This window comes from Hemiscyllium ocellatum, chromosome 16 (genome assembly GCF_020745735.1).
Source record: "Hemiscyllium ocellatum isolate sHemOce1 chromosome 16, sHemOce1.pat.X.cur, whole genome shotgun sequence".
In the NCBI taxonomy this organism is placed as follows: domain Eukaryota; kingdom Metazoa; phylum Chordata; class Chondrichthyes; order Orectolobiformes; family Hemiscylliidae; genus Hemiscyllium; species Hemiscyllium ocellatum.
The window spans coordinates 51,530,785-51,547,668 of record NC_083416.1 but is presented as its reverse complement, the minus strand read 5'-3'; the positions used below and the strand labels follow the sequence as shown (position 1 = coordinate 51,547,668).

The 16,884-nt window shown below is 39.4% G+C and overlaps 1 protein-coding gene across 1 annotated transcript in view; it reads left to right on the top strand.

Moving 5' to 3' along the window:
* Positions 1–3,326, top strand: part of LOC132823427 (F-box/LRR-repeat protein 3-like) — a 44,240-nt gene extending 40,914 nt beyond the window's left edge. Inside the window, exon 6 of the mRNA XM_060837255.1 lies at positions 1,744–3,326. Within this exon, the coding sequence (XP_060693238.1) occupies positions 1,744–2,387 (644 nt within the window). The 3' untranslated portion in view covers positions 2,388–3,326. The remainder of the gene's footprint in view (positions 1–1,743) is intronic.
* The last annotated feature ends 13,558 nt before the right edge of the window (positions 3,327–16,884 follow it).

Here is a 16,884-nt window from a genome sequence, read left to right as displayed (position 1 = left end):
GCTATAGGGAGAGGCTGAACAGGCTGGGGCTGTTTTTCCTGGAGCATTGGAGGCTGAGGGGTGACTTTATAGAGGTTTACAAAATTGAGGGACATGGATCGGGTAAATAGACAAAGTCTTTTCCCTGGGGTGGGGGAATCAAGAACTAGAGGGCATAGGTTTCAGGTGAGAGGGGAAAGATATAAAGGAGACCTAAGGGGCAAGTTTTCATGCAGAGGGTGGTACGTGTATGGAATGAGCTGCCAGAGGAAGTGGTGGAGGCTAGTACAATTGCAACACTTAAAAGGCGTTTGGATGGGTATTTGCATAGGAAGGGTTTGGAGGGATATGTGCCAGGTGCTGGCAGGTGGGACTAGCTTGGGTTGGGATATCTGATCAGCATGGACGGGTTGGACCGAAGGATCTGTTTCCATGCTGGTCACCTCTATGACTCTAAGTCATGATTCAGTGATGACTAGTTGTTTAGTGAGAATGGAAAAGTAGCCCTGGAAAATTTGAGCAGTAGAGGAAATAGAGCAGTGCCTCAGTGGTTAGCACTGTTGACTCACCGTGCCAGGGACCCGGGTTCGATTCCAGCCTCGGACAACTGTGTGGAGTTTGCACGTTATCCCCATGTTTGCATATTCTCCTCTGGGTGCTCCGGTTTCCTCCTGCAGTCCAAAGATGTGCAGGTTAGATGAATTGGCCATGCTAAATCACCCATAGTGTTAGGTGCTTAGTCAGGGGTAAACATAGGGGAATGGGTCTGGGTGGGTTACTTTTCAGAGGGTCTATGTGGACTTGTTGGGCCAAGTGGCCTGCTTCCATACTGAAGGGAATCTAATTTATTCTCAAGAGGAGCCTTTGGTAGTTTGGATTTGGGAATGCTAGTGGCAGTTGGGATCAGGAAAGGAATTATTTTTATCTTTGCTGTCTGTTTTGGTAATTTTTTAAAAATACATTTTGAACTAAATAGGATGTGATGGTGAGTCTTTGAACTGGTAGTGAAATGCTGCTTTTAAAAAAATGAAGTGTGTTGTTCATTCCTGAATTTGATAGAGGAATTTGCTAGGTTTGTGTATTTTGCTGATGCAGTTAAGACCATCTGCATTAAATGTGATCAGACTTTTTAGAATGTTCAGAATACATTTTAAATGATTTCGGGGAAGAATTTGTACATCATTTTAAATACCTGTTTTTTTTTGTACAGTTATGAACAATGGGAGTTGTAGATAAATATTCCTTTTGTACTTCTGATAACTTTGTTGCTGGTCTTTTATTTATATTTTGGAGATTGCTGTTTTGTTTTAACAAGTGGGCTATTCTCATCATGAACTGAATTCAAATGATCAAAGCTCATTTTACTTAGATTTGGAGATGCTGGTGTTGGACTGGGGTGTACAAAGTTAAAAATCACACCACACCAGGTTATAGTCCAACAGGTTTAATAGGAAGCACTAGCTTTCGAAGCGTCGCTCCACCATAACCACCTGATGAAAGAGCGCTGCTCCGAAAGCTAGTGCTTCCAATTAAACCTGTTGGACTATAACCTGGTGTTGTGATTTTCAACATTTTACTTAAAATTGTCTCACAGAGACCGGAGACGTTCTTCCTAATTCTGCCTGCAGAGTAGAAAAGATGCAGTTATCCCGTCCTGCCCTGCTATTTAGTTCAAATTACTCATGACTATTTATTTTTCCCATTGAGTTGTCTGTCTTTGTTAGTCATATGTTAAATAGATATTCAATTTTATTTCCCACGCAGGTATTCTTTGTGTAGCAGATCAGTGTTACGGCCTCAGAGAGTTGGCACTAAACTATTACCTTCTGAGTGATGAGTTGCTATTGGCTTTATCCAGCGAGAAGCACGTTCATCTGGAACACCTTCGCATTGATGTGGTCAGTGAGAACCCTGGACAGACACAGTTCCACAGTATCAAAAAGAGTAGTTGGGATGCTCTTGTGAAACATTCTCCAAAGGTCAACATTGTCATGTACTTCTTTCTATATGAAGAAGAATTTGATCCATTTTTCCGTGATGAAACCCCAGTCACACACATCTATTTTGGCCGTGCAGTCAGCAAAGAACTGTTGGGTCGTATTGGAATGAACTGTCCAAGATTGATCGAACTAGTGGTTTGTGCAAATGGCCTTCAGCCTCTGGATGATGAATTGATTTGCATTGCAGAACGTTGCAAAAACCTTACAGCGATGGGTCTGGGTGAATGTGAGGTTTCGTGCAGTGCATTTGTGGAGTTTGTAAAAATGTGTGGAGGACGGTTGACCCAGCTGTCCATTATGGAGGAAGTACTAATACCAGATCAGAAATATAATTTGGAGCAAATCCACTGGGAAGTCTCCAAGTACCTGGGAAGAGTATGGTTCCCAGATATGATGCCCACCTGGTAGATGTTTTGCAGATTAATTAAATTTCGAAGAGGAGCACAGCAAGATTGTGGGGGTAGTTCATAACTATTTTAACAGTGAATAAAGCATGCAGATAAATAGATGGTAAACCATAATACAGACTTAAAATTAATACACCTATATATGTCTAACATTTATTTGAATGCACTTTTCAATCCAGTATGTCAGGAATTGATGACACTGATTTTGACTGTAAATCTAATTGCATACAGGTTGCATCTTAAATATTTCATGCTTTGAAAATGTTTTATCTAATCTTGTGTGACTTCTTATGGATTAGACCGGGTAAAGATTGTGACTTTAAAGAATGTACATTTTCATTAATCATGGAAACAAATTGAATAATGTATAGTAATCAAATCTACCTTAAAATCTTTTGCCTCAGAGAGGGAGAAAGAGAGAGAGAGCTTCAGGAAGCTGACAAGTTAACTATTATTCATTTGTAACTGTATCCAACAAATCCACTTTTCAATATGTAGAATTTTCACATTTGAGCTGGATGATCTGACTTGACTGACCTGTCGAAGGAGGGTTAGGTTGCAAAGAATCACAGCAGTTGGGAGGTTGGGGGTCTGGAAGGGAAAGGATGGTGGTTAGAGGCCTCCAGAATGAAATTGGAGAGCATTTAGAAGTATTGTGATGAGGGTGGGTGGGTTGACAAGCATTTTGAATCCAGTACATAGTTGCAAAGGTCTTTATTTCCTGATTCAGCAGTCTCTCCCCAATCTAGTTAATGGGTTAAATTTCAAATGTGGAAAACGAATGAAGCATGCAATTAACACCATCCCCTCTCTCTTAATATCCACCTCCAGTCAAGCCCTTCCATATATAATGCAAACCTTCAAAGTTTGTGCGAAGATTTGTAGCTCGGGTGCTTGTTGTAGTGGTTCTGTTCGCCGAGCTGGAAGTTTTGGTTGCAAATGTATGTACGTTTGCAACCAAAACTTCCAGCTCGGCGAACAGAACCACTACAATAATGCAAACCTTTTAATTTAATCATGCATTATTGAAACCTGTCAGCTTTTAGAAATTTAAGACTCCCTTCAATGAAGTAAATAGGTTTCACACCTGTCTACTTGAGGTAGCTGAAGTGTAATGATTCCTTTTGTACTCCACAGCATTGTTTCAAGTTATGTGTTTGTATATAAGCAGTAGTATACTTTAGTAAAATGTACGAGATGATGCAAAAAGGAAGCAAATCTGAAGAACCGAAACACTAAAGCCTCAATTTTGGAAAATTGCACTGGATGTCTTCGGAGTAACTGGTTGGGTTAATATATTAGATTCGATTCCCTACAGTGTGGAAACAGGCCCTTCAGCCCAACTGACCCTCCAAAGAGTAACCCACGCGGACCCATTTCCCTTCTGACTAATGCACCTAACACTATAGCAATTTAGCCAATTCACCTGGCCTACACATTTTTGGATTGTGGGAGGAAACCCACACAGACGCGGGGAGAATGTGCAAACTCCACACAGACATTTGCCTGAGGCTGGAATCGAACCTAGGACCCTAGTGCTGTGAGGCAGCAGTGCTAACCACTGAGCTACCGTGCCACCCTTAAGCTAATATTTTAAGCTAGAGACAGTAACTTTTCAAAAGAAATTTTAGATGAGCATTGTCCTATTGTGAAAGCTTAGTTAAGTAGTTGCACATTAAAGATGTCAATTAAATCTTGAGGTGATTTTTATCCTGGTTTCAACTTCAAAATAAGCTGCAGCGTTCACAAAGATTACCTTTAGACAAATGTTAATCTATTAACTTTTGGTGCAAACATCCAAAATTGGAAATACAATTCTACTGAGTTGAGCAACCCTACTTAACATGTGTTGCATAGTTATGTGTTAAGTTGTTATTATCATGTATGCCTGTAAACCTGGTAAATATCTGGATTTCAGCTCTATCGTAAGAATGCAATTGGAAACTATATTGAGATAGATAAATAACTTAATGGGTGTAAATAGAAATCAGTCATTTCTGTGGGCAGCACAAAAATTGTAATGCCTGCAATTGCTATATATTGGAGTTTTGATTAGATTACTTACAGTGTGGAAACAGGCCCTTCGGCCCAACAAGTTCACATCGACCCGCCGAAGCGCAACCCACCCATACCCCTACATTTACCCCTTACCTAACACTACGGGCAATTTAGCATGGCCAATTCACCTGATCCGCACATCTTTGGACTGTGGGAGGAAACCGGAGCACCCGGAGGAAACCCACACAGTCACGGGGAGAACGTGCAAACTCCACACAGTCAGTCGCCTGAGTTGGGAATTGAACCCGGGTCTCAGGCGCTGTGAGGCAGCAGTGCTAACCACTGTGCCGCCCACCATTGATTTAAAACAACTACAGTGTAGTTGACAACTAATACTAAATGTTATGGAAACTAATATGAAAAAAGATTGAAATAAGATGATTAAGCTGAACTTTGAAAACGTTACTATAAGAAAACAAAATTTAGGAATTGACGTTCAATTTGATTTTGTTTGGAGCTGGCAAGTTTGTTGTTTCCTCAACATCTGCTATTGATCTATGTTGTACGTCATTGAATACTATATTTGAAAGAATCTTACTCCAAAGCAAATTTAGTTTAATTACTTCCCTTCCATACCTGCTTCCCTCTAGCACAAAATAGATATTTGTAACCTATTTAAAATTCACTGTGCCTAGGATATTGTTTTATTAATGTTGGTCCAGTTCAAATGAATGCGTGATTCATGGTATCGGTAACATTTTAAATTGTGTCTCTGGACAATGATAATCTAAATTTGGTATTGTTCATGTTCATGGACTTGCCAGAATTTGAAAAGTTGGAGCCAGACTGCTATGTAGAACATCAAAGTATTAGTTCTGATTTAAGATCATGATCTGAAATGACTTTCACATTCCACAGATAATGCTGGACTTGTATTACCAAGATGTTCTTTTTTTAAATTAATGTAGCAAGTTTGTGATTTCCAGTTATTGTGAAGTCGATATAATGATTTAGATTCTACAGGTGATTTTGAATTTTGGCCAGGTTCAACTTATTTTTTTTCTCTGTTTCAGAAGCACAACAGTAATCTATAAAGAGTTGTACTTAAAATCATTGTTTATCGATGTTGAGGCACAAATCTTTTGTGTTGCAAGAACGAAGTTGAAAATGTGGCAATACTGCAGATTGTGAAGAATGAATCAGCATTTTAAATTGATGCATGAAATTAATTTCCAAATTAATTAATTTAATATACACTAAAGGAGGACCTGTTTTTCTCATAGTTAGGCTTTCCATTTCTTTTGTAATAGGAATGAAGCTTTGTTTCTGATTGTTACAGTACAGGAACGCCTGATTTTGATTCAAAATTCCATTTCCAAAGGCATTTTTGTAGATTATGGAAAACTAAAATAATTTCAGATGTCTTTACATTCAGATCGACTTTTTGAAAACCAAAATGTGTTCATTACCAAATGGTTCAGTCGGTGATCTGAAGACAGGTTTAAGTTTATTAAATCTGCATTTAGTGTCTAGATTTACAAATCAAGCATTTTCCTGAAAGGTGTAATGTTTATATTTTGGTCATCGAGTTTTACAAAGCATATTTTATGTATTTTCTTACTGTGATATAAAACTCATATATTTAAAGGTGAATGTTTTTACTGTGCAGTTGTTTGCTACGAGTAACCAAACATACATATTAGAAATTTAGAGTACTCAAGATCATTAAAGAAAATTGTTTGTTCCACCTTCTGGTGTATTTATTTATTTAAGAGTACATTAGTGGAATTCTATATGATTTTGGGTTTGACTTCAATTTTAATTGTAATTAACTAAGGTCTCCCAATTATAGGCATTATTTAATTGATCTGCTCAGATGTGTTATGACGCATCTCTGGACCAAGTGGATCTTGAACCTGGGCCTCCTGGCCTACAGGTAGGGACATTATCTTAATGCCTCAAGAGCTATAATTGACCTTCAGAGATTAAGTTTTGAGAGAGTCATTCTCTAAAGGGTTACTGGTCCTGATTGTGTAACCAATCATTTCTGGTTACATATAAATTATTGATCTTGTAAATTTATTAAATTTTCTATAAACAGTAAAAAGAAATAATTCTTAATAAAAGAAGTAAATATTTGGTCAGTCCACTGTGGATTCCAGTTTATATCAGTGGTTGACTGGACGCCAATCTCTCAGTCTCGAGTGAAGTTCTCTTTCTGTCTTCAGTCTTCCTGTTACATAATTTAAATTACAGAATTAAACCATATTAAAGAATTGTTGACCCCTTTAATAAAAGCCTTTAATTCCAAATCATTTTCATATTTGTTTGCCTAAATTTACATTAGCTTCAGTTATAAAAGCAACCATGAAACTGTGAACCCATGACCTGAATGGCTAATTTATTCAGCTGTCAGAGGCACGATGGTTTGAATGGTCTCTTTCTGTGCTTATGCCTTTGGTTACCTTTGGCCATATGGCTTTCTTGCAGAAACTGTTTAGCAACTCTACATACTGAAACCAAATACAATTTATTTCTTCATTTGATCGAGTCAAAATGATAAATTATTGATAAATAATACTATAATTCCACTTCGTGCCATGTAGTAGATGTGCCTTTGTACTACCTGTCAAACTGTAATGCAGATATCCTAAGGTGAGCTTGAAGAGGACAAAAGCCTCTTTGAAACAATTAATATTCAGCAATATACTGGAAATGTCTGAAATGAGCCAACTGCTGGATTGATGGATTAATGCAGTCTTTCCATACCTTTAAAATTATTTCAAATGTAGCCCACAGATTAAATATGTGGGGGAAAGACGAAGAAGGCAGTTCAAGGTTCCTGCTTACAGCATCTGCTGAGATTGTGTTCTTTTGGCTTGTCAGGATCTGCTGCTCCTCGATTTTCCTCCAGACATTTTTCATTTGCTTTTAGTGGTACAGGGTGGCTGATTCACACTTTAAAAAAGTCACTGGCTTGTTGATCTAAGAGCCACGGTTTTCAGCAATTGGAAGGATCAAATAAAGTGGTTATCGTCAGACTTGATATGCTTTTACTGCAGAGCAAAATAGTTCTTTCTCCAGAGGCTAATTGGTTTATGCCAAAATAATCACACTCTCAAGCTGCATGGAAATCAATCACATAGTTGTTAGTAGACAGAAGGTCTATGGTCTGTAGTCTAGACCATCAACTATTTGCTGTCAGTGAAAACTCTCTTCATACACAGGCCTTGCCTCTAAGGCTCTCATTCAGAAGAAAATGACTTGGAGGTAACCCATGTATGAAAGGATACTTTTGTTTGAGAATGCTGGTTGACAAGAGGAAGTACAGAAAAGGAACTGAAGAAAGGAATGCCAACAATCTCAAGGCCAAGGGCCAATTCACCTCCTGCAAATTCCTGCCAAACGTGTAACTGAAGATGCGGCTCTAGGATCAGGCTGATCAGCTGCACAAGGCTCACAGAACCCATGATCAGTGACATGGAATTTCCTAGGCAGACATTCAAAATTAATAGAGCGTGATTGCTAATATCAAAATGTGCAACAGTATGATTTGTTTGCCTGATATAACAGAATTGACACTTCTGGTATATTGAACAAATAGCCTATCAACACCAGGATGACTGGAATGTCTCCAGTAGGAGCCCTATATACAAGATTGAGGAAAAATCCCAATAAATTGCACTTGGCGTAACACATTTGATGTTAATGGAAAGAGTGTTGAGACTGCTATAAAGTCATTACATAGAACACGTACAGGCAAGTAAAATTCCTTTTCATCATTGGATTACATTTGAAGCAAGTTTGTGAGAGGAAAAGGTTGCATTAATCAATTGTTGCAACTAATGTAGCTTGTCAGCCACATCATAATAAGGTAATATTCAATTAAAGTCAAAGCAGCTAAAGAATGATGAGAATATTAGAAATTTGGAAATCGCAGAAAATGAGAAAGATGGGTTATGAGAGATGGAGTTAAGAAGACAGAAGATGGAAATGAGAGAACTAGAATCTGAATTTCAAAGAGAAGAGAAATTAGATATTCATATTGTTCAATCAGAAGGAAAATTCTTGATGAACTGTTGTAACGAGGTGCATTCAGAATGCTAGAAGTTACAAGTGAAATTCAAGGAAGTTGAATTTCTAAGAACGTGTCTAACAAGAAACTCGAAAGGTAAAAGCTATGGATCAGATTGGATCTTTACTTACAACTGAGAGATGAGAAGTAAACTGAGCTGAGTGCAGAAGTACATAGGGTAGCTAAGAGATATGGTGTTTTCTTTCAAAAGCAAAAATAACCCCTTTCTTTTCAAATGAAGAATTCAAACCTATAATGCAATGGCTAAACAAAGTTTTAAACACCAATTGGTTGAATGTTAGCAGATTTTGTAAGTCCATTACCGAAAACCATGCACCAAGTATATGCTTAGAGTTATAGTTACGCTATACCAATTACGAGAAGTTGTTCCTTTTGAGGAAAGTTACATCTAGGGTAGTAGCGGAAAGGTTAACTCAAGTTTTTGCTCATTATCTAGTACTAAATGAGATACAATCTGCTTATTGTTCTAACTTGATACTTAAAAATTTCCAGGCATTTATGAGCAGTTTGGGTATAAAATAATGGAAGTCAACTGTATTAACTGCAAATACAGCGAATTTTGGAGAGATACCATCAGACTGTCAAAGCCATGTTGAAAGCATACAGCTGCAAATAGACACAGGACTGGAACACAAGATTCAATTTCTTTGACAACAATGAAAACAGACATTGCTGGAAAATCTCAGCAGCTCTGGCAGCATCTGTGGAGAGAAGTCAGAGTTCATGTTTCAGATCCAGTAACCCTACTTCAGAACTTGTGAGGAAAAAGTTTTTTTTTGCAGACGATAGGGTGGGGGGATTGAGTAAGGAGTAAATGTTAGGTGGGGATAAAGCTGAAAGAGAGAGAAGAACAGTTAGACAGACAAAGGAGTGGATAATGGTCAGCCTAGGAGAATGAATGGCTGCTAATGGGTTGTGTGTAATAGGAGCACATCTGATAACAAGGGTTGGTGTGTGGGGTTTGGGGTAAGGATATGGGAGAATGTCCTAAAATTGTTGAACTCAATTTTGAGTCCAGAAGGCTGTCGAGTTCCCAAGCAGAAAATGAGATGCTGTTCCTCAAAGATGTGTTGAGCTTTGCTGAAGCGATGCAATGGGCATGAGACAGAGATGGTGAAGAGAGAACAAGATGCTATGTTGAAGTAGCAGGCATCTGGAAGCTTGGGGTCTTTTTTGCGCACAGAACATAAGTGTTCTGCAAAGTAGTCACTCAGTCTATGCTTTATTTCCACAGTGTAGAGGAGACCACATTAGATTTTCTTTCTTTTTATAGAGATTCTTCAAATGAATCTACTAGATTTAGTCTATTTGAATTGGTTCATTGTCGTGAGCATGTAAGTGTATTAAAGCTGTTTAACAAGTTTTTGAACCAAAAAGATGAATCCTCACTTTTGATTACAGATCTATGTATCTGGAGCATGTAAGATAGCATGAGAACATGTGCAAGTTTTAAGGGTGTAAAGATTCAGCAATTGGAATGTTTTCATAGAATCCAGACCATTCAGCCCATTGAGTCACACCAATAATCTGAACAGCTCCAACCCAGAAAGACCTAAAAAGAGAGTTCAGAAGAGCCAGGAGGAGACATGAGAAGTTGTTGGCGGATAAGATCAGGGTTAACCCTAAGGCCTTCCATAGGTATGTCAGGAATAAAAGAATGACGAGCTTTAAATTAGGGCCAATCAAGGATAATAGTTGGAAGAGGAGATAGGGGAAGCACTAAATAAATATTTTTCGACTGTGTTCACTATAGAAAATGAAAATGTTGGCGAGTAAGATACAGAGATACTTGCATCTAGACTAGAAGAGATTGAGGTTCACAAGGAAGAAGTATTAGAAATACTGCAGAGTGTGAATATAGACAAGTCCCCTGGGCTGGATGGGATCTATCTTAGGATCCTCTGGGAAGCAAGGGAAGAGATTGCCGAGCCTTTGGCATTGATCTTCAAATCATCATTGTCTACAGGAATAGTGCCTGAGGACTGGAGGATAGCAAATGTGGTTCCCTTGTTCAAAAAGGGTAGTAGAGACAACCCCGGTAATTATAGACCAGTGAGTTTCGCTTCAGTCGTTGGCAAAGTGTTGGAAAAGGTTATAAGAGATAGGATTTATAGCCATCTAGAAAAGAATAATCTGATCAGGCACAGTCAGCACAGTTTTGTGAAGGGTAGGTTGTGCCTAACTAATCTTTATTGAGTTTTTTGACAAAGTGACCAAATAGGTAGATGAGAGTAAACAGGTTGATGTGGTGTATATGGATTTCAGCAAGGCGTTCGATAAGATTCCCCACAGTAGGCTATTATACAAAATGCGGAGGAATGGGATTGTGGGAGACATAGCAGTTTGGATCAGCAATTGGCATGCTGAAAGAAAACAAAGGGTTGTGGTTGATGAAACATGTTCATCTTGGTGTCTAGTTACTAGCAGCATACCGCAAGGGTCAGTGTTGGGTCCACTGCTGTTTGTCATTTTTATGAATGACCTCGATGAGGGCTTAGAAAGATGGGTTAGTAAATTTGCGGACGACACTAAGGTTGGTGGAGTTGTGGATAGTGACGAAGGATATAGTAGGTTGCAGATAGGATGCAGAGCTGGGCTGAGGTGTCAAAGGGAGTTTAATGTGGACAGGTGCGAGTTGATACACTTTGGACGGAGTAATCAGAATGCAAAGTACTGGGCTAATGGTAAGATTCTTGGGAGTGTAGATGGGCAGAGAGATCTGTGTCCATGAACATAGATCCCTGAAAGTTGCCACCCAGATTGACAGGGTTGTTAAGAAGGCATACATTGTTTTGGCCTTTATTAATAGAGGGATTGAGCTCCGGAACCAGGAGGTTATGCTGCAGCTGTACAAAGCTCTGGTACGGCCACACTTGTAGTATTGTGTACAGTTCTGGTCACCGCTTTATAAGAAGGATGTGGAAGCTTTGGAAAGGGTGCAGAGGAGATTTACTAGGATGTTGCCTGGTATGGAATGAATGTCTTATGAGCAAAGGCTGAGGGCCTTGAGGTGTTCTCATTAAAAGATGGTTGAGAGGTGACTTAATAGAGACATACAAGATAATCAGAGGGTTAGATAGGGTGGACAGGGAGAGCCTTTTTCCAAGCATGGGGATGGCAAACGTCAGGGGACACAACTTTAAAGTGAGGGGAGATCGGTATAAGACAGATGTCAGGAGTAGTTTCAGTACTCAGAGTAGATTAGATTAGACTTACAGTGTGGAAACAGGCCCTTCGGCCCAACAAGTCCACACTGACCCGCCGAAGCGCAACCCACCCATACCCGTACATTTACCCCTTACCTAACACTACGGGCAATTTAGCTTGGCCAATTCACCTGACCCGCACATCTTTGGACTGTGGGAGGAAACCGGAGCACCCGGAGGAAACCCACGCAGACACGGGGAGAACGTGCAAACTCCACACAGTCAGTCGCCTGAGTCGGGAATTGAACCCGGGTCTACAGGTGCTGTGAGGCAGCAGTGCTAACCACTGTGCCACCGTGCCGCCCACTACCACCGTGCCACCCACTACCACCGTGCCGCCCACTTGCCACCGTGCCGCCACTACAGTAGTAAGGGTATGGAATGCTTTGCCTGCAACAGTAGTAGATTCGCCAAGTTTAAGTACATTTTAAGTTGTCATTGGACAGGCATATGGATGTACATGGAATAGTGTAGATGGGATGGGCTTCAGATTAGTGTGGCAGGGCGGCGCAACATCGAGGGCCGAAGGACCTGTACTGCGCTGTAATGTTCTATGTTAACCACACACACACGCACCTCTGTTTATCCATGTAATTTTGCATTTCCCATGGCTACTCCACCCAGCTTGCACATCCTTGCACACTGGGAATTTTGCATGGCCAGTCCAGCTAACGTGCACATCTTTGGACTGTAGGAGTGAACCCACTCAGACACTGGGAGAATGTGCAAACTCCACACAGTCATCCGAGGTTTGAATCAAAATTGGGCCCCGAGATCTGTGAGGCAGCTGTTTTAAGTGGGAGATGAAACCTTGGTATTGATGCCTTTGCAAGGTGAACCTCTGCACGCAAAATTCAATGGCCCAAAAAGTAGTAGTAGTTCGGGCAGTTAGCACAGAGATCTGTCGGATAAATACTCCAGATCATAGGAAGAAGAATTAGTTATGTCACGTATCTGTCAAAAAGGTATAATAGGGAAGAGGATAGGAGGAGAAATGTGTCACGTTTTAAGAGTCATGGAAGATGATGGTGACAATAGAGTGAGGTAGAAAATGTGAACCTCTTACAGCATGACTAGCACAGAAATACTGGGCAGTTAGACACCTATTTAAAGAAAGTTAAAAATCACACAACACCAGGTTATAATCCAACAGGTTTAATTGGAAGCACACTAGCTTTCGGAGCGCTTCTCCTTCATCTGGTGTTGGCTGCAACCACCTGATGAAGGAGCCGCGTTCCAATAGCTAGTGTGCTTCCAATTAAACCTGTTGGATTATAACCTGGTGTTGTGATTTTTAACTCTGTGCACCCCAGTCCAACACCAGCATCTCCAAATCATATTTAAAGAAAGGACAACATGAGGATCTTCTGAAGATTACTGAGAAAATATGAAGTAACCTGATGTATTATGTTAAGTACATATGATGTTGATCTTGGCGAGTCAGCAATGATTAAGTCCAACATCCTCACCTGTCCATCCCAGGAAAACTAGCTCCGATGGAAACAGAAATTCAATACGTGCTGGAAAGCCACTTGATTGAACCTAATCAAAGCAGCTGGAGGTAAGGTGAGTGGCTAAACCCAATGGATTGACTAAACTACAGATTATAGAAAAGTAAATGCTGTCACAATGACAAATTCATAGTTTTAAGGGTACGTTGATAGGGTTGGCAGTGCCTCGTTCATCTCTAAGATTGATGGATTGAAGGGCAACTGGCAAGTACCTTTAACGTCAAGGGCTAATTACAGTAATGTTCAGCAATGTTGAATGATACATTTGAGTTAAGGAATCAAGTTGTAACTAAGGTTCGTATTGTGTAGTTTATTTAGATAATGTCATGGTATATGGTGACACGTGAAGAACATGTGAGACAAGTAGAAGCCCTGTTTTAGCAGTTACACTTAGTATAACATTTGATGACTTAGTAATAAATTCAGTGAAAAGTAAATTTGGAAAAAGCAAGTGAAACATTTTAAGGACATATTGTAGGACAAGAATAACTGTTATCAATGACAGCAAATTGAAAGCCCTAAATGAACTCCCTGTACCTAAAACTAAATAAAAATTACAAGATTTTTAAGAAAAAATGGGTTTTAATGGAAGTCTATGCATAATTTCTGCACAGAAGCTGTGTTTAACCAACTTAATTGAACGAAAACAGGCAAAAGTGGTACGGTCAGTAGAATTCCAAGCAGCCTTTGAGAAGTTGAAATCAATTCTAATAAATGAACCAGTGTTGGAGACTACTGATTTTTTTCCAGAACTTTCAGAATGGCTATTGATGCTACTGATTTGAGGATAGATTCAGTCTTCTTATAGAATGGGGAGTCAGGAGAGGGAAGCAGGTTGGGTTCTTCTCTTTCAAAAAAAAATTAAAGCAGGGTTCTGAGGAAGGGTCATTGGACCGGAAATGTTAACTCTGACTTCTCTCCACAGGTATTGCCAAACATGCTAAGTTTTTCCAGCAATTTCTGTTTTTGATTCTGATTTCTAGCATCCACAGTTTTTCCAGTTTTTATTAGGCTTTAAAGTTATATTTGGCTCTTCAACATTTTCATGTCAATGTTTGAAATGGTAACAAAGTAGTAGTAATTTACATTAATCATTTCAGAGTAGCAATTAAAACATAGAATACATGACTATTCCAATGGAGTTTTTTTGCCACCATTTAATGTACAATTCATCTTTTCCAACAATGTGAATAATGTAATCGCTGATGCAATTGTCAAGAGCATGAAATACTGGATCAAGTTAAAGTTTAAGAAATGTTATGGTTGAACAAGGTTACATAAGTGAGACACAAAATAAATTTGTATCAGTCTTGTGTTTTGTTTGTGTATCACATTTTATATTGAAATGGGTAGAAGCATGTAAATACCATATTTTGTTTTTATTTACTTTAATTTTGATAATGATCTGAAATGAGGAAAAAGAAGCTTTTCAAACACAAACATTTTAGAAGAAGTCAGCTGCCAATACTGTTTGCTGCTGAAACAAACAGCTGTGTAGTGAAAACCTAGATTCCAGATGAGCTGGAGCCAAGGAGTGGAGACAAGAGGAGCTTTGGCTGGCATCAATCCGCTGATTGGTATGTGAACTGATTGTTTAGTTGTCTGCCAACAACTGGATCTCTGGTTAGCTGAACAGCTTGGGGCGTGAATGTTCTGGAAGAAACTGTTAAGGAGAAGGACCCAGTTCTGCTATGCAGTGAAAAGTATCTCAAACTTGAATATAGCCTGTTTGTTTGCCTATTTCAGTTGCTGTAACCTGTGGTTGTTAACCAGTAATTATTAGATTTTACTATTATGAACTAGCCATCCTATGTCTTCTACAAGCAAGTGAAAGTAGCTGGAGATGAGGAATTGAGGAACAGTACATCCTGAAAAGGCAAAATGACCATATCAGTGAATCCTGTAAAGAGGGACCAATGATTTTCCTTTTTCGTATTTCCAGACCTCCTCATATCATTCATGTTTCTTCCTCTCTGCCCTGTCTGTAAGTGTGTGAGAAGGGGAGTATTAAGTGGGATAAAGTTGTAACCAATAGAGCTAATGCTAATGGATCATAATAATTAATTCTAACTAGAGATAAATAATTTCTATTAAATAACAATTTTTGTACAGCAGTAACTTGGTCCATGCTTTCTGTCAACTTGGGTCTAAAAGGCAAATTGGGGAAATCTGTATTCTTTTCAAAACCTTTAACTTTTGTACTGACTTCCAGAATAATGGGGTTTGATGTTTTTCAGTGTGCTATGCTACTAAGTGTGACAGTGGAAATACGTTACTTCTAGCAAACACAGATGAACCATGTTGCAAGCCCATCTGATAACACTGACAATTTTATCGGCAGGTGCACACCAAGCATCACGTTATCGCCAAGAGTCATATACTGCATTATTTATTGTTGTGGTTGGCAGGAACTCTTCTTGTCTTGACAGCAGCATCCTGTTACAGGCAAAACCACTTGTTTTGCTATTGCATAGCAGCAAGAAATTGCTTTAACTCATTGCTTAAATTTAAGAGATGTCTTACGTTTGTATGCTAATTTGAGGTACAATGAGCATTTTGTAGGTCTGGGAATGGTCATCTTAAATCAATCCATGTATACAGCAAATAGTGATCTGTGGCCAGGTGCTGGCAGGTGGGACTAGATTGGGTTGGGATATCTGGTCGGCATGGATGGGTTGGACCGAAGGGTCTGTTTCCATGCTGTACATCTCTGACTGGAGTTGTAACTATCTTGCAGAATAGGGTTGTGTACTGTTGTAGCATCAAACTTGCATATTGAGCCAATTACTCAAGCCGTATTTACCATGTTACTGATGAGAGCTAACCATCAGTACATGGAAGTGTATGAGTCCCCTCATGTATATTTTTGATGATGATAGACACCGTTTGAAAAGTAATTCATATATTTCTAAACTGAGACATCATGGAAGGGTCGTTAGACTGTTCCTTTTCATGGGTGAGTTTGAGTACAGGGTGAAGCCCATTAATGTGGAAAAGGAAAACCTTAATGCAGCTATCCATTCAAATATAGGAAATGTATTATGCACACATTGGAAATAAGCAGGGGGTTGAGGTGTCATGCTTTTGAAACTAATTTCATGTGGGACTAGGGAAAAATGTTCAACAGAGTTGGGCCCAGAGGCAACACCATTTATTCGGTCATATTCAAAGCCAATAAAGCTGAAGCCAGCTGTGTGCTCTGCTAAATTCTTAAGTTCAATGAATACCAGCTCAGACATTGTGTCACATCGAGATTGCCATGATATAGTGACACAAGTGTCCATAGCATCCTTGAGTTAGTCCTTTAGATTTTGATCAGTATCTGACTTGAGGTTTGTGGTATACATCAAAGGGGTCAAAGAATCATACAGCACTGAAAACATTCTATGGCCCATCAAGTCTATGCTGACCCATTTAAACTAAACTTGAATCTTACGGCACTTTAAGTGCTCACCCATGTGAGGTGTCCTGCCTCTACCAACACCCCAGCACCACCCCCCCCCCCCCCCCACCACACCCTGTGCGCAGGCAGTGCAGTCCAGATTCCTAGCACCCTCTAGGTGAAAAAAAGTTTTCCTTGAATTCCCTCTAAATTTCCTGCCTTTCACCTTTAAAATTTTACCCCTCATTATCAAAACTTCATATTTTTCAGGTGAGAGGAGAAAGATTTTAAAAAGACGTGTGAGA